At 38.2% G+C, this 23,880-nt stretch overlaps 1 protein-coding gene across 1 annotated transcript; it reads left to right on the top strand.

The window, feature by feature from the left end:
* Positions 1 to 18,427: 18,427 nt before the first annotated feature.
* On the top strand, positions 18,428 to 22,971 carry LOC112196065 (protein SUPPRESSOR OF MAX2 1). Its single transcript, XM_024336347.2, has 3 exons — positions 18,428 to 20,195; positions 20,616 to 20,910; positions 20,996 to 22,971. Exons 1-3 carry the CDS (start codon positions 18,970 to 18,972, stop codon positions 22,628 to 22,630), a joined length of 3,156 nt encoding a protein of 1,051 aa, XP_024192115.1. The 5' UTR covers positions 18,428 to 18,969; the 3' UTR covers positions 22,631 to 22,971.
* Positions 22,972 to 23,880: the final 909 nt, after the last annotated feature.

Genomic DNA, 23,880 nt, shown 5'->3' with positions numbered 1-23,880 from the left:
GTTTTCAAAATAGTAAAAAGTGTTTTTGGTTTTAGTTTTGTGACGTTTTTGTTAAGTGTTATGTGTTAGAGTTAGTTTTGTGTAGTTAGGTTTTGTTTAGGATTTTGTGTTTGTTTTCGTGTTTGATTTGGATTTCTAGTTCATGTTAGTTTAGAACTTGTTTTCTATTTGGATTTGGTTTCCTACTTTGTATACAATTAGTATTCCTTGCGTAAATAGGATTCCTAGTTTGACTGTGATTTGTATTCCTTATTTGCTTTGATTTAGGATTCCTAATCTGTGTATAATTTGGATTCTGTGTTTAACTAGGATTCTAATTCTTGTAGTTTTCGAAATAGTTGCTTATAAATGTACTTTGATTTTCGTTGCATATACTTGTAAATATTGTTGTTTTCATGATTTTATGTGAGTACCCTCATTCCCTGGTTTGAACGATCCATGCTTGCTCTATACTAACGTTTGACATTTTTCAAGGTTAAATTGTGTGTTTTCTTTAAGCGTATCAATTTTTGGCACGTTGCCGGGGATTAAAATATCCCCATAAAAATCACGCCATTTAAGGAGTTGAGTTTGGTAAGGAGTTGTGATTCATAACAGACTAGGTGAAGGATTCTTTTGTTAATACAATAATACTTGTCACTTACTCTTCTATATCAAGTAGGCGCACCTTAATAGCACAAGGTATCTAGGCTGATTGGATAGGAGAGGTGCATTCAAGTGGGCCTTGAGTCCCGCCAAAATCGTTCCTCTACTATCTGGTTCTGTGCGAAAAGAACTACCAAAAGATAGAGAGGGAGACTCGTATTAAAATTGGAACCCTTGGGCCGCACGTCTAAACTTTGATTTACGATTTCTTATTGGAGTCAACTACTTAAAATTGTAAAAATACATACGTAAAATTTCGTTGGTTTTGTATATAATACTTGTGTGACTTTTTCGGCTTGTATATACATTGGTCCACATCATTTTTATTTGTTTACTAACGTCATCTTATCCATCCATTTGCAGATCAATGAATGTCTAGACCATCTGAACCACCCAAACAGCAAACATCTCTATTAACTATCATTAAGGAAAAAAATTAAAGACTTAAGAGAAATCAAGATCTAGACTTGTTTGACATCACCATCCCATCCCCCATCCAATTTCGTGAGTTTCAGTTGGAAAGTCAGGGAAACCGTGTAGAGGGTAAATCAGAAGCATCCAATTCTACATTTGATCAATCACAACAACCATCACCACCACCATCACCATCACCTCAAGCTTTACCTACACCTCAACCAATGGCTCTCACCATCAGACAACTTTCCACTTCTACTACTCCACGAGGTGGTATTCCTACTTGCGTCACCTACCCTACTGCAGTTGAGGGAGCAACCACTGATTTTGAGTTGAAGTCTGGACTACTTCATCGTCTTCCTACATTCCATGAACTCTCTATGGAAGATCCCAACCAACATTTAATGGAGGCGTTTTTAGAGAAGTATTTTCCCACACCTCATATCATCATGCTTAGGAAGAAGATAAGTGGGATCCAATAGGGTACAGATTAGTCCTACGCTGACTACTATGAGAGGTTCAAGTCTCTTTTTGTTCAATGCCTCCAGCATGGAATGAAGGATGAGACTTTGCTTACTTGTTTTTATGATTGGCTCACTAATTTGGAATGTGTTATGCTTGATGATGCTTCTAGAGGCTCCTTTGTTGACAAACTACCAGCTGCTGGAATGGCTCTGATTCAGAGTAGAGCTACAAGTAGGCTTTATGAGTTGCCAAGGGTTTTTTTGAATTAAAAAAAAAACATCTTTCAAATACTTTTTTCTTATAATTTGAGACCACCAGTTATCCTTATCATTAAAGACTTTCCAAGCCAGCTTTACAATAGCTGCATTATTAAAAAAAGCAGCGGGTATAATGCCTAGTTCTCCATACACTTGGGAGTTCAAACCTTGTCCTAAGCAACTGGAGGACATTTTGTATCTAATCCCCATAAAAAGGATCTAGCACTAGCTTGTTTATCAATGCTATTTGTTACCTTTTGTGGGCATTTAAAATAGGACATAACATGGTTAGGCATATTAGATAGATTGGGTTTATTGAATGTCATTCTTCCTGCTATTGAAAGAGTGCCTTTCTTCCATCCTGCCAACTTTTTTGATATTTTTAAGAGCAGGTCCTTAGCATTTATAGGATCATTTCAGAAGATGACATTATGTATTCTTAGGTACTTGCCAATAGTAACTTTTTGTTGAATATTGAGAATGCTAATAATATCCAAATTAAGATTATTTTGAACTGTAGGAGATAAATAAAGGGATAATTTATGGAATTTAATCTTTTGTCCACAGGCTGAAGAGAAATCTGAAAGTACTTTGAAAATGTGTCTAGCTAGAGAAGAAAGCAACCCAACTTGGTTGATTTTCCAAAAATGAGACAATCATCAGCAAACATTAAGTTTGAGATTCTAAATCTTAGAGAGGAAGAAAGCAACCCAATTTGGGATTTAGGATTACTGGCTAACTTGTTTAGATGTCTAATCAAAGGCTCCATAGCTAATATAAAAAGATAGGGTGAAAGAGGATCACCTTGCCTTATTCCTCTTGTTGGTTGGAACCAGCCCTTAGCACTACCATTGACAAGAATGGAAAAGGACACTGAGGAAATGCAATTCATAATCAGTTTGATCCAGTTCATGGAAGCCAAACTATTTGAAGTTGCTTGAAATATAGGACCAACTAAGAAAATCATAAGCTTTTTCTAAATCCAACTTAACAATCATTGCTCCAGTTTTTTTTTTCTCTTTTCCTTTGAAAATCATAGCACAACTCTGTGTTATCAAGATATTATCTTGAATTGCTCTACCAGGTGAAAAAGCACCATGGTTTTTTGAAATGCACTTTTCTAATAAATGCCTTAACCTTTTAACAATGATCTTGGTAATTATTTTATAAGAGACGTTACATAGACTTATAGGCCTCAAATTCAGAGATTAGATCTAGATTATCTACGTTAGGGATAAGGCCAATATTTATGTGGTTAATTAGATTAAGAGGTCTATTAGTTAGAAAGAATTCTTTAACCATTAAAAAAACAGTACTTTTTACCTCAGTCCAGCAATTCTGGTAAAAGGCAGCATGTAGTCCATCTGGTCCAGAGACTTTGAGGGGTCCAACAGCTTAGACTGCATCCCAAACTTCATCCTCAGTCACATGCTTCAATAGTAAATCATTGTCATTATTATCAATACATGGTTCAATAATTTGAATAAACTCATTCATTTGATTTTGATAGTATCATTTTATGCGACATTTTAATTGTTTATCTTTCCACATTATGCTAAGTTATTTTCTTAACATTATCATTTCTGATTTAGTTTAGTGTTTATAGGTACATTGGAGCAGATGACGAAGGCAATGAGCTAAAAAGGACATGAGATGCAAGAAATGAAATGCAAGAGGAAAATGAGGCGCATAAATGAGCAGAAATTAAGAAATAGAGTATTCCCAATCCTACTAGGAAAAGGAGTCTCAGTTGCAGTAGGATTCCTGAGTCAACTGAGAATCAAGCTCGGAAAAATAACGAGAAATGTTGGAAGTGGAGTCCTAGTTGGACTAGGATACCTAAACCTTCCAGGAATGGAAAGCCTTATGTGACTAGGAATCCATGTTGAATAAGAGGAACTCAAGAAGGTCTCGAAAGGTTCAAGAAGATTTCTTGAAAAGAGTCCTTGTTGGACTAGGAAACCTAATTGCATAGGGAGTCCTAATGACTCTAAGATACCTGGGAGGAGTAGGAGAGCACAAGAACATTCATGAAGGTTCAAGCATATAATTGGATATCTTTCCATTTAAGTTCTTTTTCTTTTTCTAAAACCAAGCATATAATTCAACTGAAATAAAATATTTTATAACATCATAAACTTATAAAAATATTAACAAATTACATATAAGTTAGGGGAAATATCACCAATGATCACTGAGTTATGACCTATTCGACACTTAACTCACTGTATTTTCAACAATATCACTTAACTCACTCAGTTTTACATCTGTCTTTCACTTAACTCACTGCCGTTAATTCTACCGTTAGAAGCCATTAAAATTGAGGGTATATTTGTCAAAACACTTAAAAATCATTTTTAACTTTAAAAAACTACATTTATTAGACTTTTTTTCAATTTTTTAAATTTTCTGAAATTTCTAATAAAAATGATTTTTTTTAACTTAAATATAATTTGAAAAAAAAATTGTCTTTTTTTTTAAAAAAGAAGAAGTTAGAAATGCATTTTTTTAGTGTTTAGACAAATATACCCTCAATTTATATTTATTAGACTTTTTTCAATTTTTTAAATTTCTGAGATTTCTAAAAACAAATGATTTTTTTTTAACTTAAATATAATTTGAAAAAAAATTGTCTTTTTTAAAATAAAAAAAAAGTTAAAAATGCATTTTTTTAGTGTTTAGACAAATATACCCTCAATTTTAATAGCTTTTAACGGTAGAATTAACGGTAGTGAGTTAAGTGAAAGACGGATGTAAAACTGAGTGAGTTAAGTGATATTGTTGAAAATACAGTGAGTTAAGTGTTGAATAAGTCATAACTCAATGACCATTAGTGATGTTTTCCCTATAAGTTATTAACAAAAGATGACTTAACAAATACATTCTTTAAAGATTGAGTTAAACATATAAGGACTAAATCTTACAAATAAGGACAATTTGCTCTCCACTTGCCACATGTCATAAGTTACTTTTTTACCCTTAACTACTTCTTTTGACTTCTAATCTCTTTATAAGGATTAATTCTTATAAATAAGGACGATCTGCTCTCCACTTGCCACATGTCATGAGTTAATTTACTTTTTTACCATTAACTACTTCTTTTGACTTCTAATCCCTTTATATTTTTTTTTCTTAGAATAATCTCTTTATATTACTTTGTTGCTATGTGTCAATAAAATATTTACAATTCTAACCTTCATGCATGGATAACTAAATCTTAATTATTTTCTTTAATCCAAACTCTTTTTTGTTCAAATCCTACTGCTTGCTACTGCACTTGTACTCATGTTATGCTATTGCACTTGTCATTGCCTAATCCTGCTAATGCACTCGCTGCACTCATACTCGTTCAGTTTTGCTATTGCACTTGTACTCGTGTTCTGCTACTGCACTCGTCATCGCCTAATCCTACTACTGCACTCGCTGCACTCATACTCGTCTAGTTCAGCTACTGCACTTGTACTCGTGTTCTGCTACTGCACTCGTCATCGCCTAATCCTGCCACTACACTGGTCCAACCCTACTGGTGCACTCGCTGCACTCATACTCGTCCAGTCCAATCCTACTTCTGCACTCGTCATTGCCTAATCCTGCTACTGTCCTTGTACTCGTAATCGCCTAGGGCAGCCATCAGATGCTCACATATGTCATCTCTCCTCTTTTTCGTGTGTAGCAAATCTCTAAAATTATATGTTACCAGGGTGTTAGAAACTATTCTGATGTATAACCAATAGTTAGGAACTATACTATTTCATTGCATCATGATTGCATAATTTCAAAAACTAGTCTTTTATCAGTCAATAAAGTGAAAGTCGGGGCAACAAATCCTTATTAAGAATACAATTCTAGTTGGCATAATTTGTCCCAAAATTTAACATGTGAACAAAACAAATGTCAATCCAGATCAACTATACACTAAGCAACATGCATAATCAGGAATTTTCAAGAAAGCGACAAGGGGTTGATCAAAAGTAAAACATGATTAGACAACTCTTGTGCTTATTTCCTAACCTAATTCATTGTATCATGCTAATGGGAATAAGTAACTAGCTCCAACACTATCTAGCATCTAAATTCAATGTATTAAGACTTACTAACAATCCTGAAAACTATCCAACCACAAATTATACTTGTACTAATGGCAAGAGTTCCTGATTATGCAAATTCATACACAGAGAACAACAAAATGAATCAAATGATAATAAACAATAACACCAAAACACCAATTTCTGAAGGATCAATCCTTGTATACAAACACTTACAAGCAATCTATGATGAAGAACAAGTCCAAAACCCTCCCATATGGGGTTGGCATCACTTTCACTCTCTGGATAAGCATCTCAAGCTCACACAGCACTTTAGTAACATCTACACAAAAATCAACAACACCTTTCTTCATTACTCAAAAACCAATAAAACAAAACCCCAACAAAACAAAAACGCCAACTATCCTCACCATGCAGTGAGCCTCTTTGGTCAAAGCACCAAAACTTCAAAAGGTAAATCGGCGACGGCGAGGGAGCACTAGATTGAATATTGAGATAAACCTTATAGAAACACAAAGATGGACACGCGGAGAGAAGCCGCTCCTTCAAGCTCTCCCAATCCACCGTCATTGAGCTCTGATTCACCACCACCCATAACACTATGTAGCACCACTTCCCGTCCATCGTGAAATCTACACCCCCAAAATCCAAATCAAAAACCACACAATCTCATAAAACAAAAAACCAAAGAAGCTTCAATTTCAAATTTGGATTACCTCCTTTGGTAATACAAAGCCTGAATTGAAGCACGATTCTGCAGAGGTCACAACCAAGGCCGGTGTGATGCCCCGGAAATTCGTAATTATTTTCTGAAGATTTTTCCAGAATTAATTTTATAACTATTGGACGGTTTCGTGGCTCGTGGATGGAGCGGAAGTGTTTCGGGCGAATAATTAATTGAAGAATATGGTTTTAGGGGGGTTGCTAAAGGTTGACTTTTTATTCGTCGAGATTTTCCGAAAACTTCCTTCACGAAAGTTGTAGAGCGCGTCGATACGAGTTCGTGGACATGTGGAACGCGAGAATCGGAGTTCGTATGAGGAAGTTATGGCTATTGGAAAAAGTTTCCATTTTAGTATATAAAGGAAAAATCAGTTTTTTTTCATTATTCCTCATTTCCGTTTCCGGAAGCTTTTTTTTTCTCTCTCTCTTCTCTCTCGTCCGCTCCCTCAGTATCGAAGAAAACCGCCTGACCCGACCCGAACCCGGCCGATCCGACCCGACTTTTCCGGCCAACTGCGGCGGTCTCCGGCCTTGAAACTTGGCCAGCAGGGTCGTCTCCTCCGTCTGGTCGTCCCTCTGGTGTTCTCTTACGGCGATTCTCCGTCTCGGTGGCAGTTCAAGGCGGTGCAGACTGGAGAAATCGGACCCGACCGGAAAACACAGTTCCGACGTCGGCACGGCTTCGATTTTCTTGGGTTGAGTTCAGAACAAGCTCCATGGTCGATCCATGGTGGTTGTTTGGATCGATTCACGTGAAAATTCGATCAACTCAGTTGGGATTACTGTTCACGGCTTGTGAGGTAGTTTTCGATCCCTTAAGCTTGTTTTCTGACTTCGAGCTAGTTATGAGAATTCACAAGCATGCTTAGATGAAGAACTTTGATGTTGGGAGTTTTGTGAAATAATGTGTTTTGGCCGGTGGCGGTGCACCACCGTCTGTGGTGGCGTTCCGGCGGTGTTCCGGCCACTTAAGGAACTGTTTTTGGTATTATATATGTTCTACTCGTTGATACGAGCGTTTCGATATATAATATGCAAATTTTGGAGTTCGTATGGAATTGTTATGATTTTTGCAATTTCATACCGATCGATTATTCTATCCGTGAGGATTGAGCGTCCGATCGACTTGTGGTTTGGTCACATCGATCGTGGACGTATTCCAGAGACTTCGGGAGGTCTCGGATGTGGTTTTGCCTCGATTGGCGCCACTTTGGGGGATTTTAGTTCAAAACAGGGGTTTCGGACTTAAAATTGGTTATGAATCGTTACTGATTTGAGATCATTGGTGAATAGGTGCTTCTAGAAGGTGAATTGGACGAGTTGTTGGTGATAGTGTACTAGTTCGGTTCTGTATAGAAGACGCAGCGGGATTCTGAGGTGAGTAATCTCACGAAGTTCATTTCACGAACGGGAATACCCTTATTATTTTGAGAGTTATTTAGTTAACTGCAAACTATAGATGGTATTAGTGGCACTTTTGAGTAGATGATTACGTGTGTATATATGTATATTATGGGATGTATATATATACATACGTATTCATGTATTAGTAGATATATGGTTACGTGAAATATATATGTTTTGGGTGGTTTGTGGATTTATGAAAACAATATGCATGAAATGATGCTTTTTATTGTTTTGGGGTGTGGCTTTTGGAAAACAAATGATTTGTGGAAATGATTGATTTCGATTTGTTTTGAAAAGCGTTGAGATTTGAGAAAAGTGTTGAGATTTGGGTATGAAAACAATGGGCATGAATTGATGCTTTTTATTGTTTTGTGTTATGGCTTTTTCGGAAAACAATGATTATGGAAATGTTGATTTCGATTGTTTTCAAAAGCGTTGCGATTTGTGTAACATTTTGGGTCAGATGCAACTCCTTTAATGTTTTGCTCCAAGGGACATTGCGGCCCGAGGATCGAAGGTCTAAGACCTTGGGCAGAATCTCAGGTGACCACGTCTTTGGCCGGACGAGTGGTTACGTTTTTCAGTTAGAGCTCTAATCTGTCTGCCATATAGGTAATTCATGGGGTAACGGGAATTGGTTATTTACAACTCATGACATTACGTATTTTTAGGGAACAAGGTGTGAGTTGCTTCCTTATTAATGGTTTTTAAGGGGACAAGGTGTGAGTTGTTTTCCTTATTAACGTTTTGATAGAAATCAAGGTGTGAGTTGCTTTCTATGGTACGATTATGGTACATTTGATAGGAAACAAGGTGTGAGTTGTTTTCTATGTCTTACTGATAGAAATCAAGGAGTGAGTTGCTTTCTATGTTTTACTGATAGAAATCAAGGAGTGAGTTGCTTTCTATGTTTTACTGATAGAAATCAAGGTGTGAGTTGCTTTCTATGGTACGCTTATGGTACAACTGATAGAATTCAAGTGTGGGTTGTTTTCTATGTTTCGTTTTAAAAGGAAACAAGGTGTGAGTTGCTTTCTTTTATTTCGATTTGAAAGGAAATTAAAGTGTGAGTTATTCTCCTTTATTTCGTGTTTTAAGGAATCAAAGCGTGAGTTGTTTTCCTTATTTTTGGCGTGAGTTGTGTGTGGTTTGAGTTACTCATACGGGCTTGCAAAAGCTTACCGGGTTTGTTGTGTGGCAACCCGGTGCACCATTCCAACGGTGTAGGGGTTAATCCTGCAGGTTAGGATAATCGAGGTTGAGGCAGCGAGCTAGCAGCTTTACGGTAGGAAGCCAATTTTGTGACTTTACCGTTATTTGGACTTCCGTTGTAGTGAGCTCTGAGGAGCATTACGTTTATCTTGTTGTTGACAATTTAATTCGTAAGCTTGTGTAATATATAACTCTTTGGAGTGAGTGTATATTAACTTTGAGGGTTCAGGGCATCAATAAGTGTGTAAGTTTAAGGGAAAAAGATTTTAGGTATTTTGTATTGATGACTGGACGTTCACGCATATATAATTATGGGGTTATATATATCGATTTTCATGTGTGTAAAATCAGGGGCGTGACAGCCGGGCTCGTCGAGACAATTGACGGTGGTCCGCCGTCATTTGGTTGCCGGAAACCGAAATTTCGGTCGGGTCTTCTTCCAGGTCGCTGGGTCTCGAGAATAGGTCAAGCTGTCTTGATGCTTATCTGTTTTGGGGTTTTCGTTTTAGGATGTTAGTATTTGGTCAGTGGCATACGCGTGAATATTTCATCAAACTGAGCATTTTGGTCATTTTTCATTAAAATTAGGAGTCAAACTTGCATCATTTGGCTTTTGGGTCTGAGCTCATGTCCTTATTTGTATAAATTTTTTGAAAGTGGGTTTTCTGTATTTACATTTTTGGTCATGTGATACTATGTAATTTTCTATAAAAATATCCTATAAACCGAGTTTAAACAAAAAGACTAACAACTGAGCAATCATATGAAATACCGAGAGGAAAATCACACTACAATCTCTTTGCACAAAAACATACTTCTTCACCACAAATGCATGTCTTCTAGCCAAAATGTGAGATTAGGATGTCGAGAATTTATTTCTGACTAGAAATCGTGGATCACCTAGAGGGTGCTGCCAACCAAGGGATGCGTAACAATGAAGGTGATGACTAGAGGGGATTGTCGATTAATCATCTCATGTCATTGAAGAGTACTGCCTAATAGATGATGGAGCATACTGCCAACAAGATAATTTATGTTACCTAGATGGTACAACTGACTAGATAACGCATGCATGTTTTATATATAAGTTCATGAGTAATAATCAAATAGTAGTTTATAACCATAAAATAATGAATATATCTTTAACCCAAAAATCATATATTTATTATCTCTAAGAGAACATAAGAACATAATATCCGATCCTCATTAGGTGAGATATAAATCTCATAATAATATTTGCACAAATATAATTTCTCAAGACCAAGATTAAAGCAAGAGAAATCAAAAATCAAGTTCGAGACATAAAATCATGATCTAAAAATATTTCAAACAAGAATTTAAATACGAGAAAAATAAATATTTTTGAAAAATACAATTGCATGCATAATTAGTTTGAAAACAAAAATATACTCACTGTAAAATGACTAGCTAGGTCAGCCGTTTAACTCAATCCTTCTCAATCAAGGGCTGTGCTCATCATCATGTACAAAATGAAAGACTATAAACGACTACGCGAAGAACAAGAGATAAATATAAAAATGAGATTCAAGCAGTTCAATAAATCGTCTCGAGGTCGTTTCACTAAATTCTGTCGAAAACCCTAAGTCTCGAGTTTCACCCACAAACAAAGCTCTAAGTATACGACAATTCAACTATTATAATAAAAAAATTGTAAATCGACTACAATCCAACGATTAAATCTTCGCATATATAATTATCGAATAAACCGAAATTGTGTTTATTTGATATTGGTGAAACGATTGAATCTCGCAAAACCGAATATATTGACATGTTTGTATTTCCAAGCTCGAACTTACGAGCCGAGGAAAACTGCTAGAAGAAGCAGCATCCGCCCCCACACACAGCTACCCAAACTCTAAATCAGAGATCGCGATATATGCCAAGATGATCACTAGAACACTAGGAACAACTTTTATATTTTCCACTAAGGTTGATTTGGCCTAGATTAGCTAGGATTTACCTTGAAAGTTTTGGTGCCAAAATCTTAAAATTGAAATTATGGCTTCATTTTGTTGAATCAAATAGTGAGATCCATGGTATCATAGCAAAAATAAAGAGAGCTTCAAAACCCAAGTAGTGGCACTGCCTAAGATGACTAGAAGAGCGAGATAGCTCATGTGCAACCTACATGGACCCGCGAAAGGAAACAACTTTGAATCTTTTCCCACAAGGGTTGTTGAGGCAAATGGAGGCTATGAGTCGAACAATCTAAAAGAGACAATCCTTTTGGGATTAGTGCGACAATTTGAAGTTGTCAAATGGTGGAGAAACTATTGGGTCAAATTCAGTTCACATGGTAAATAGGTCGAGGGCTAGTTGTTGAGATTATATTTGTTTATGAAAAGTTTCAGTTTTCAGAACGGCTGGTTATAGTAGTTTGCCGAACTAGTAACCAAACTTCCATATGCCATATAAATCACTCATAAAAACTCCGATTATTGTGCTCTTCGTGTCTATGAGCTCGATTTAAGGACTTGTAAAACTTTTATGATGAAAATTCTTCCAAAAAATGAATGGAAAAAATATCACTCTGAAATCCACCTACGCAACGGCTTTACAATTTGCACCCCCCCTCCCTTTGATTACATAAAAGTAGAGTGTAAGTGGTAGAATATATATATATATTGAATAAGAAATCGACTTGTCATCAATACTCAAGCCAGAATGAGCATTACATATCATTCCACTACCACCTATAGATAAACAAGATTTATGGTGGTACCACGATGGTATACAGGGATAGGTCCGGTCATTATACATTTATCACTCACTTAAGAAAATTAAGCCTATAAACTATGATATCTACATCATAGTAAATAGGCACAGCACAAACACAAAAAATGCATAGCTCCCTAAAAAAATAGAGAATTATTAAAAAGAAACAACTAACTAATTAGAAGCCTAAAATGCCCAAAAGCAGCAGCCCAAAGCCCGAGAGAAGAGGCAGAGCCCAAGGCCCAACAAGACTAACCTAGCCCAGCTCTACCCTTCACTTCTTTGAGCAAGAGAGTCGCACTCACACCATGACCTCCATCACCATGACCACCACGAGCACATCTACCGCCACCATGGCTCAAAGGACACCACCACGCCACCGCGATGCCTTGACCCAGAAGACATTGAATCTATGCACAGGTCCCAAACCCCACTTGATTTGGACCCCCTGCGCAACACGCCGATGTCTGATCCCTCAACGCCACCAACGCCGCCACCGTTTTTGAAACGATGCTCACAACTCCCTTGCCGTAGAGATGCTTCAGACCAAACGCCAACCCACTGTCAACCCCCAAGCAAGCCGATCTCATGAACCAAAGGGCAATAGGACAACTAAATTTTGTCCAACAACAACAACCCAAAGTCAGCGAGTCAAAAGCCACAACTGATGACAGCGCCACCAGATGAGAGAAAATAACACAGATGTTTTCTCCCTAGCTTGGTTGTTGGGTGAATAGTTGTGCGTAAGTAGTAAAATACACGACAAAGTGCCAAAATTATCAGTCATTTTAAATTACGTCCAAATCAGTATAGTCGGGTACAGTTGTTTATGAGTGACTTTTTCGATCATACTTTTCAAAGTGGATCATTACCATAAATTTACTTTAATTAATAATATCTTACCTATATATTTTTTTAAAAGAAATATTAAATTTATGAGACTTATTTTTGCAATTTTGCAACAAACGGTCGGGAAGTAGAAAAATTCTTGCATAGGGGCTGCCCATGTGGTGCGGCACTCCAATCAAAAATTAGAAAATTTTTCCCCTTTTTCCAAAACCGTCCCTGTTTTTTAAAATAAAATACCCAAAATATCTCTCCTTAAACAGTCACACCACGTGTCCGTGCAGCTGCCCACGCAAAAACTTCTCCGGGAAGTATTGTCTGTAAAGATGGGATTGAGAGGCATTTGAGAAAATTAGGATAGAGACAAGAGAGTGTGAAAAAGAAAGTAAAAAGTTGAAAAGGAAGTGGTGGTGTAGTAGTTGTGGTTGTTTCGAGAAACGCGTAAAAGGCAAGGGAAGAGAAGAAGGGCGTGCGTTACCAAAAGGGAATATGATGATGATCATGATATTTGCTTCAGCAAGACACACTTTTTCTCCTTCACATAAAGCTGCAACAGTAAAGTTTAAAGTTAGGAATCCCCAAAAGGCTGTGTACCATTTTCTTTTAATGCATTGGTACATATATAATCATCATTACTTCTCATGTCGTTTCTTTAACACATTTCTTGCACCAACACGTGGCAGATTAACTATTATGAAACTCATAATTCCACAAACTTACATCCTCGGTTAAACGTATCTATGACACTCGATCATTTAGTCATTCAGTTTTACAGTGATATCAAACTTTTGTATCAAAATATCAAACATAGGTTTGAAAACGAGCAACATTATAATCTACCAAATCTCATTGAAGGGACACGCGGAGGGTGCAACCAACTTGGTTGTGGTTTTAGCCGAGCATTGCTCAACTTTAACTAATACAAAGATTTCAAAATGCAATTAAGTGACTCGTATTTTAACTTGTGACACTTCTTATCATTCATGATGCCAATTTGGCTAATATCATATAAATGTATCTCTTTGTTTTTTTTTTTTTTGGGTGAATATGAATATCTCAAAGAAGATAATCTTGAGATTTTATACAAAGCCGGTGGTAGTTAGCTAGGAAGGAATGACAAATACAAAACCACTAGACTAACATGTTCAAATGTTACCATGAATTAATAACAGTATAGTTAAATATTCAGAGATTATAGAATTCGATGGCTTGAGGTGATTGTCTCGAATTTACACATTTAAGTCTGATCATGTTTTCAAGAAAATTGATGAATTTTTTGTTTAATGATTTATAATATCGAAGATGAACCTGTTTTGCATGTATGTAATGTTCAAATAAAACAAAAAGAAAAAAGAAGGTAAGTAAAACTTATTTAATAGTCAGGGAAAAAATAAAAATATATGCTTTGAAGAGACTGCAAAGATTGAATTGCATACCAAGCAAAATATCAGTATATTCAAGACAAAAAAAAAAATATCAGTATATTAATTTCATATACACTCATCTGTAGTAGAGAATATTGTGACTCCATTTATTCATTTAACATATGAAGGTTGGAAGACTTTGACTATTGATAGGGTGCGGTTAGATAGACAAAAGGGGTTTTAATTAGTTTTGTTTGCTATAGAGGAAAGGTAGGAGATAAATTGTTTGCTGTCCCACGACAGCTTTCTATTTTAACTACATGGGTGCACACTAGTATTTAATTCTTGAATGACAATGAAGAGTTTGATGTATAATGCAAACCCAGACTGTCCACAAACTCAAGTTGATAGACATTTAAACCAAGCTCAAACTTCACCAAGTTAGTTGTAAGATTTTATTGGGCGGTTGTGGGTTGTGACTTGGGTAGCCAAGATTTGCAACCATTATCAAATTGCATTGAATCACCATTTTCCTTTCAAAGTAAACTTGACCCTGCAAATTCATGCTTATCTTTAGTGTCACATGGTACGTAGAGAGATTGAAACCCTTAATCAGCTAGAAATCAGAAAGAAGGATAGATTAACTAAGAATTATATGGGTCCGTAGCACTGGTTAGGCTAAAGCTACAAATGCTTTGATTGTGGTTTGGCTTGAGGTACACTAGTTTGAAAAATATGCTAAATCATTATGATCATTGCACCAAAAAGCATGAATCAATCAAAACCCCAAGTTTGGTTCACCTTTTTGTCACTAACCAATCATATTTGTTTGCCTTGTATTAACAATGTAGCTACTTTTAAGATATTAATGATTAATATATAGAACCTATGATTATTGACTATTATTGCAAAACTTATTTATTAATGTTTCATGATGTCCTAGCTTAGAGGTAATCCAATTTTAAAAAATAAGAGTTCAGCAATAGTCAAGTATTTTAAGGGCATATAGAACACTTCAAAATCGTAGCAAATTCAACTAGTATTGGCATAAGCAAATAAGATAATATTTTTGAATGAGTTTGCTAAAATGAGTTTGGGATTTCCCTCCGTTGTCAATAACGAATCATTTCGTTGAGTATCACGGTCGCTTTTATCATTGATTTCAGTTTCAAATAGTCATTTTTTCATTAAGAAACCAATTCACGACTTTAGTCTTCTGGTCTAGAGGAAGATTTGGTTATTAATTTGGTCATTCTATCATTGAGATGGTGGTTGTCGTTGTTAGGTGCAGTCGTGCGGTGGTGGCTTTTACCCTGATAATGTTGGGACACTGACCTAGTTGTTTTGGCAATTTGGTTAGCATAGTTTTCTCTTCTGACTTTGCTTGACCTCCGAATTCAACTTTAAATGGAGCAAAAAATCGTGGATTCATATATGCCGGAGTGCCTTAGGTGTTTCATTAGCAGTCGTCTACGGTGTCTAATGGGAAATATAGCATGGGTCGTGGACAACCTGACTAACATAAATGGTTTTTTTTTTTTTTTCTTGCTAATGAAGTACAGGATGACACCTGAGTTTATCATGGTAGTGGGATTGGAATTTTGTTAGGCAAGAATTGGATTTGGCCGTTGTCAAGTGGAAAATGTTTTAGATATATAATAAGTATTAGATAATTCAAAAAACTTTAAGATACGATGCTTATGATATTAATTATTGGTTATATTAATGGTATATAACTTTTCAATTGATAAAATAAATAATTCATCAAGGATAATTTAATCCCATCATTCAAATATATCCACTTGTGTAAAGGTCAAAATACCGAACTCTCTTTGAATCTTTTCTATAAAAAAAAGACATAATATTTTCCACCAGAGAGTTCTCCATTCTAGAATTCTAAATCTTCCTTCAAAAGATTTAGACATGGTAAGAGCATGATATACTTTTTGAGTGAAAATGCCGTTTTCCAATTGTCATCAAAAAAAATTCTGACTGTATAAAGTTAATAAAAAAAAATCCAACTATATAAACATTTTAGAAGATAGAAAATAACTAAATTAAATTAAACAAACAAAAAGGTGTTAGTAGACTAGTAGTAGTAGTTAAAACTGAAAAGTGATGCATGAGAGAGAGAGAGAGAGAGAGAGAGAGAGAGAGGAGTGTGATTACAAAAAGGTGGAGAGAGAGAGCCTCGTAGTAAAGTATGAAAAAGGGTTAAAGGCGTGACCGTGCGATAGAGGAGTTGCGTGTGAAAAGGTTCAAAAAGGCTCCCCACTCGAGTCCAACACGCGTGCTACATAATCCCCCATTGGTCCGCGGCACTCGCAAGAGTTGGACAGTGCGGCGCGTGGCCTGACGCCCCATCGGTGCACGTGGAATACGATTTGGGTCACCGTTAGAGATTAAAAGAGGAAATTTGAATAAAAAAAAACAAAAGGGACTTGAGAGTCAATGTGAGAGATGGAAAGTCGGTCAATGAATTCTGATGGGGGAGTCGACTTTTTACTCCTTTGTTTCTCCTCTCTCCCCTCTTTAAAAAGCAAAAGTGTGTCTCTGTCTCTCTTCCATTATCTTTAATATTGACAACCCAGTTCTGAACATTCATGCAAATCCAGCTTTATTTGGTCGGAAATTTTTATTTTTATTTTTAACAAAACTAGATTTTCTAGCATTACGAGAAATGCAACCTGCTTGAACACGGTGTTTATGACCGGCATTATTAGATTTTCATGTTCAAATTTAATTGGCATCATGAGATTGGTGAGCTGAGAAAAAAAATTTATTGTTTTTACTTCAAAACTATTTATACGATGGAAATCATAAATTTGACTTTCGTAGTCATTTACAGATTGCATATTACAAAAATATATCCATACTTCTGTCAACCATGATCTGCATAGTACTTATGTATATTCATAACTTCTTGACTCATGGAGATATAATGACTTTTTAAGTGTGAAAGTTTTAAAATAATATGTGGGTTTTAGTCATTAAATTTTGAAGTGATAATTAGGTAATAGACCAAAAAATGAACAATTTTGATTACGAAGCACCATTAACCTCATCTTTAGACATTCTCCCTCTCTTCCTAACATGGTGGTTCATGCTGCGGCATCCATTGGGGAGAATTACAGAAGGAATAACCCTTGCCGTTTCAAGGGTCACGCCTCTACTTCTTAAGTTATTCGCTGGCTTCGCCAAGCTCAATTTTGATGGTTCTGTTGTCAACAATAAGAAAGCAGCTGCTGGTTTTGTTATCAGGGATCATGATGGTTTCCCCCTTTTTGCTGGTGCGAGAGCTATTGGTCATGCTTCTGTCCCCATTGCTGAAGGAAGTGCTGTTCGTGATGGTCTTTATCATGCCCTCCTCCTTAACTATCGAAAGCTTTATGTCAAAGGTGACTCCAAGTTAATTATAGACTCTATCAACAAAAAATGTGCTCCTCCTTGGCGTCTTCGTACTCTTGTGAAAGACATCCTGAGTCTGGCTACCAATTTCGAAGCTGTTTCCTTCTCTTATGTTCCCAAGGAAGCCAACTTCGTTGCTGATACTGTTACAAATATGGGTCATAGATCATCTACTCCTATCACTTGGTCCAAAAAGTTGTCGTTCTTTGCTTTATCTGCTTTTAATTTTCATCAGTTTAGTTCTGGTTGTAGTAGGGGTTTTAAGTTGTAATTTTCTTTCCCTTCTCAAAAAAAAAAAAAAAAAAAAGAGGTGAAGTGAAGAAGAAGAAAAAGATAAAAGTCTTGAAGTGAAAAATCAATACTCCTCCCCCTTAGTATTAGTATTAGCCTATTAGGAATTTAGGATTAGGTAGAATTGTAGATTATAATGTTATTCTAATTCTTGTTCTTTTAAGGGCCAAAAAAAAAAAAGACAAAAGAAAAAAAAAAGCTACAATCAACATCATCTTCTGAAAAGAATCATAAGAAATCAAAAAATCAGAATCAATTAATTGAAAAATAAACAGAAGATGGCATGAAAGAAATGAGAGCAGATTGCTGTGGTCATCACTGATCAGAAATCATTTCCAGAAATCCTTGCAAGCTTTTAAGCATTTCCAAAATTCCAAGTTCCAATTCTCTCTATTTTCCACAAATTCTCTATCCGCCAATATTCCCCAGACAACAAGGCAATTCTTCTACTCTGAACCCCCAACTAACTATGTTTCCCTGCTCCTCTTTTAGCTAGTTTACCATGAACCCAGTAATTTATATTTAAAAAGAGTTGGGTTCTGTTTTACTTTTACCTGGTCCCTGGTTTTTATTCCCCCTTTTCTTTTACCATTTATATAAATGTGAATCATTCAGATAGACAGAGGGAAGAGAGAGGGAAGAAGGAGAAAGTGGGAAAGCAAGAGGTTCTTGTGAAGGAGGGGATCTGATCTTTCCTTTTCGCGTTGAATTCTCATATAGCTTTTTTGTGTGACACAGTTGGTGAGAGAGAAAAAGCAGAACAAAGGAAAGCAAAGAAGAAGAAGAAGAAGAAGCAGAGAGAGAGAGAGAGAGAGAGAGAGAGGAAGATATAAGAAGGAGAGAGCTATTGCTTTCCTTGATTTTTTTTTTTTTTTTGTTTGTAAAAAAGCTATTTTTGTAGATTGGTTTTTTCCTTTCCGCAACACCCTGAAAATGCAAGTTTGTCTAATTTGAACAAGGCATCCACACCTGTACCTGTAACCATTTTCATTGGTGGGGTACAAGACTCCTTACTCAAATACCTGATAAGCTTGAATTTGATTTCATCTAATCTCATAGACTCCTCCAAAAACCAAGGCCAACCCAAGTCATAACCGCAAAAAGCAGCTCCGATATTCAAAGAGAGAATCTTTGATTTTTGGGATTTTCAAAGAAATGAGAGCAGGCCTGAGCACGATCCAGCAAACCTTAACGCCGGAGGCGGCGAGCGTGTTGAACCACTCGATCGCCGAAGCGGGTCGTCGGAACCACGGCCAAACGACGCCCCTTCATGTAGCGGCAACTCTTCTATCTTCCCCCACCGGCTTTCTCCGCCAAGCATGCATCAAATCTCACCCCAATTCCTCTCACCCTCTTCAGTGCCGAGCACTGGAGCTCTGCTTCAGTGTGGCGCTGGAGCGGTTGCCCACCGCCCAGAACATGAGCCCCGGGATGGAGCCTCCAATCTCCAATGCCCTCATGGCCGCCTTAAAGCGAGCTCAGGCTCACCAGCGCAGAGGCTGCCCGGAGCAGCAGCAACAGCCGCTCCTAGCTGTCAAAGTCGAACTCGAGCAGCTCATAATCTCGATTCTCGATGACCCAAGTGTTAGTCGGGTCATGCGGGAGGCCAGTTTCTCTAGTCCGGCTGTTAAAGCCACCATTGAACAATCTCTAAACTCTTCATCCGCCGCCGCGGCAGCGGCCTCCACCGCCGCCGCGGGAAATTCTTCCCCAATTGGATTGGGGTTCCGGCCGGCGGCCCCGGCCGCCGGGCGGAGCATGTATTTGAATCCCAGGCTGCAGGGGACAGCTGGGAATTCGGGACAAAACCGAGCCGAAGAAGTTAAAAAAGTTGTTGATATTTTGTCTAGGAGCAAGAAGAGGAATCCGGTATTGGTCGGCGATACGGAGCCCGAGGCTGTGACGAAAGAGCTATTCAGGCGGATTCAGAGCATGGAATTGGGGCAAGGGCACCTCAAAAATGTCGAGGTCATTCATTTGGAGAAGGAGTTTTCTTCGCAAATATTGGGGAAGATGAAGGACTTGATGTCCTTGGTTGAGACCCGGATGGCGGGTTCGAATGGGGGAGGGTTGATTCTTGATTTGGGCGACTTGAAATGGCTCGTGGAGCAGCCTGTTAGCTTGGGAGCGGTTCCGCCCGGCTCCGGTGGCCAACAGGTGGTTTCGGAGGCCGGGCGGGCGGCGGTGGCGGAAATGGGGAAGGTGTTGGGAAGGTTTGGAGAGGGTGGTGTTAATGGTAGTGGCCGGCTTTGGTTGATAGGGACTGCTACTTGTGAGACGTATTTGAGGTGCCAAGTCTATCACCCTTCAATGGAAACGGACTGGGATCTACAGGCAGTGCCGATAGCTGCCAGGACGCCGCATTCGGGATTGTTTCCTAGGTATGTTTGCTCTTCTTACTTATTTGAATTGGATCATGGAAATTTTCTTGTATTTATGTAATGATGTTGGGTTGATCTGACACCTTGAAGTATTTGTATTGATGAATGCTATAAATTCCTGTTTATGGAAGCTTGAGTACTGCTCTATTTAATTCTTCTGTGCAAAGCTATTATGGAAGAGGGAGGTCCTTAATTTCGAAATCAAAGAGTACCTGATGGAATCTGAACTGATATTTGTTACCTGGCAGGGGTCTAGTTCTAGCTTCACTATACACTTGTGTTAACGAACTTCTTGTTACTTAATGTGGTTTGAATAAATCATAATCATAGCAAAGTAGGACCTTTGGGGCTTGCTTTCCCTCTTACTGAAGTTTGTTCTTGTTTTTGTTAATTTATTTACCAACATCTTTTGATTTTTAGGATGGGGATGACGAACGGGATCCTTAGTAGCTCAGTTGAATCTTTGTCTCCGTTGAAAGGCTTTTCAACTGCTCAACCAAGGCTTGTGCCTGAGAACTTGGATGCTGCACGGAGAACAAGCTGTTGCCCGCAATGTACTGAAAGTTGTGAGCAAGAAGTAGCAAAATTGGTTGCGAAGGAGTCTGAGAAATCATCCTCTGAGTCAAAATCGGAAGCAGCCCAACCAGCACTACCACAGTGGTTGCAGAATGCTAAAGACCAGGACAGTAATGTCAAAACATCAGATCAGTTGCAGGTGAGTTGAGCTCAATCATATTGCTAGATAACTCTAGTTCTGTTTTTCTTTTTTCTATTTAGGTCTAATAAGACTTCTTCTTCAGACTAAGAATCAAGATCAGACTTTGAACCAGAAGACTGAAGAATTACGAAAGGAATGGAAAGATACGTGTAAGCGCCTTCATCCTAATTTTCATCAGCATAGTTTCAGCTCAGAGAGAGTTGCTCCCACACCTCTCTCAATCACCAGCATGTACAATATGAACTTGCTTGGTCGCCAACCTTTCCAACCGAAATTGCAACCAAACAAAAGCTTTGGGGCTCTGCAATTGAACACAAATCTAAAGACCAGCCAACCATCTGAACGTGCAGCAGTTTCACATCCACGAAGCCCTGTAAGGACGGACCTGGTTCTTGGGCAAAAGGAAGTCACTGAAACCTTCACCCCTGAGCAAATGCATAAGGAGCGCGTCAAAGACTTTATGGGCTGCATGCCTTCCGAACCACAGAACAAGATACTTGAAAGGCAAACAGATGAAAAGCAATTGTGCCAATTAGATGCTGATTCATTCAAAAAGCTGTACAAGGGTTTGATTGAGGTCTGGTGGCAGCCGGAAGCAGCAAACGCTGTTGCTGCTACGATAACCAATTGTAAGTTGGGTAATGGAAAGAGGCGTGGTGCCGGAGCAAGGGGAGACATGTGGTTGTTGTTCATGGGTCCTGACACTGTTGGCAAGAAGAAGATGACATCAGCTCTTTCAGAAATGGTATCTGGGTCCACCCCGGTGATGATCTCCCTTAACAATAAACGCGGTAGTTGGGAATCAGACATGAGTTTTCGGGGAAAAATGGTGGTGGACCGAATAGCAGAGGCAGTTAGGAGGAACCCCTTTTCTGTAATCATGCTTGAGGACATTAATGAAGCAGATACGATTGTTCGCGGTAGCATAAAACGAGCAATGGAGAGAGGTCGTCTTGGCGACTCTTATGGCCGTGAAATCAGTCTTGGAAATGTCATCTTTATCCTCACTGCAAATTGGTTGCCAGAAAATTTGAAACACTTATCAAGCGGCAATTCTCTTGAAGAAAAGCTTGCTTGTATAGCTAGGAGTGGTTGGCAGTTAAAGCTATCCGTTTGTGGAAGAAGTGCAAAACGGCGAGCAACTTGGTTACAGAGTGTTGAAGACAGAGCCACAAAGCCTAGGAAAGATGCGGGTTCTGGACTAGGATTCGATCTGAATGAGACTGCTGATGTTGAGGATGACAGAACAGATGGCTCACTTAATTCAAGTGATCTAACAGTTGATCATGAAGATGACCGCCTCAATAACAGGTCATTGCTCACAAGTACACCTTCATCGGTAGTGAGGGAATTGCTTGATTCTGTTGACGAGGCCATTGTGTTCAAGCCAGTGGATTTCAATCCCATTCGGAATAACATCGCAAACTCAATCACAAGAAGATTTTCAATGATCATTGGCGATGGAGTTTCCTTTGAATTGCAAGAGGATACTGTTGAAAAGATCCTTAGTGGGATATGGCTAGGCAAGACTGGCTTAGAAGAATGGACTGAAAAGGTGCTGGTTCCGAGCCTCCAACAGTTGAAGTCCCGCCTAGGTGTGACACTTGACGAGTCAATGGTGGTTAGACTCGAAGATGATGGAGATTCGGGTTGCCGGAGACATGGAGATTGGCTGCCGAGTAGCATCAATGTGGTGGCCGACGGATTAAGACAATGATAATAGTGGGAGTGGAGGGTATATAGTTCACAATGTATGTAAATATGGTCAAGTGGTTTGGCGGGTAATCAAATACATTTGGTACTTGGAGGGTAAAGAAAAGAACCGTTACAAGAGGAAGAGGCGATGGAAACCTTGAACAGCCAGACGACGCTCACCTCTATCTTCCTTTAGCCTTCTTTTTTTTTTTTTTTTTTTTGAAATTTTAATTATAATTTTTTAATTTTCTCAATGTTTTTAGGCCAAAAGTTTATAGTATTTATAATCGTAAAATATATTTATCAATTACATGGACATTGATCAATAAGATGAGGCATTCCTCCCCTTTACTTTCTTCTCAATCAAGTCTCCTATTTTATCAATTTTCAGTGAAGCAGGATTCATTTTGAAACGACGGAACCGCCCTTTTCGGATATTGAACGTGTCTGATTTTATACATTCACCCCGGTACGTGGCTACAAAACCCTTTGGCTGCGAAATCATGGAACTGATGGAAGAGTCGAATTTCACATTGGCCTCCCTATTTTTGGTTTGGTTTGGCGTTTTGTCCTCAGTCCACACTGTATCGATGTGCACTCTTAACGACGTAGCTTTTAATATCAAAGCATTCGTCGTCGCACCCGGGTATCCAAGGTAAAACAGATCTGGATCTCAGTTTTGATCCCGTCAGCTGTTGGTGAACTGTGAGAATAAACAACAGCTCACATACGTAACCCAGTACCTCATGAGTTTATTGGATAAGGAACCGTTATTATTGACAAAAGCGACGATTTGGCATTGGACATGCATATCAGTGTAGAAGAACACAAAATGTGGGACGGCATGCATAATGAGATGAATGGGCAGAAGGCACATGAAGAAGGTGATGTATGGTCCATATAGCCACCAACAGACAAGGCTCCTCTTTTATAATCTTGGAAGCTCAATCTGACCACTTGCTATCTTAATCGAGAAGGATGTCTCTACCTAGCTACTGTTGTAGCTTGTATTTTTCCGATCAATAAAACACACACCATCTCTCTCACTTGGCTAGACAGATAAGAATAAGAGCAATCTCTCCTTGTCTTTGCTGCTGGAGTGGTGTGAAGAACCATATATGGTTCGAGGTCATTGATGTCACACTGTAGTGAAAGCGAGATTACGAAACAAGACGAAAGGCGATGCTTCGCGACTAGTGCATTATTCAAACACCTAGACAATTAAGGGAGTTAGAGCGAGCCCTACATGCATGATGCAGGCGTGTTATCTCA

Source organism: Rosa chinensis, chromosome 4, assembly GCF_002994745.2.
Source record: "Rosa chinensis cultivar Old Blush chromosome 4, RchiOBHm-V2, whole genome shotgun sequence".
NCBI classification, from domain to species: Eukaryota; Viridiplantae; Streptophyta; class Magnoliopsida; order Rosales; family Rosaceae; genus Rosa; species Rosa chinensis.
The sequence above is the reverse complement of the archived record's forward strand: the minus strand, read 5'-3'. Positions and strand labels throughout refer to the sequence as shown.

Excerpts from the sequence above, each read along its gene's own strand:
- LOC112196065 (XM_024336347.2), top strand. The coding sequence starts at position 18,970 with ATGAGAGCAGGCCTGAGCACGATCCAGCAAACCTTAACGCCGGAGGCG. Across the intron at positions 20,196-20,615 it reads CATTCGGGATTGTTTCCTAG|GATGGGGATGACGAACGGGA; the intron begins GTATGTTTGCTC and ends TTTGATTTTTAG. Across the intron at positions 20,911-20,995 it reads AAACATCAGATCAGTTGCAG|ACTAAGAATCAAGATCAGAC; the intron begins GTGAGTTGAGCT and ends CTTCTTCTTCAG.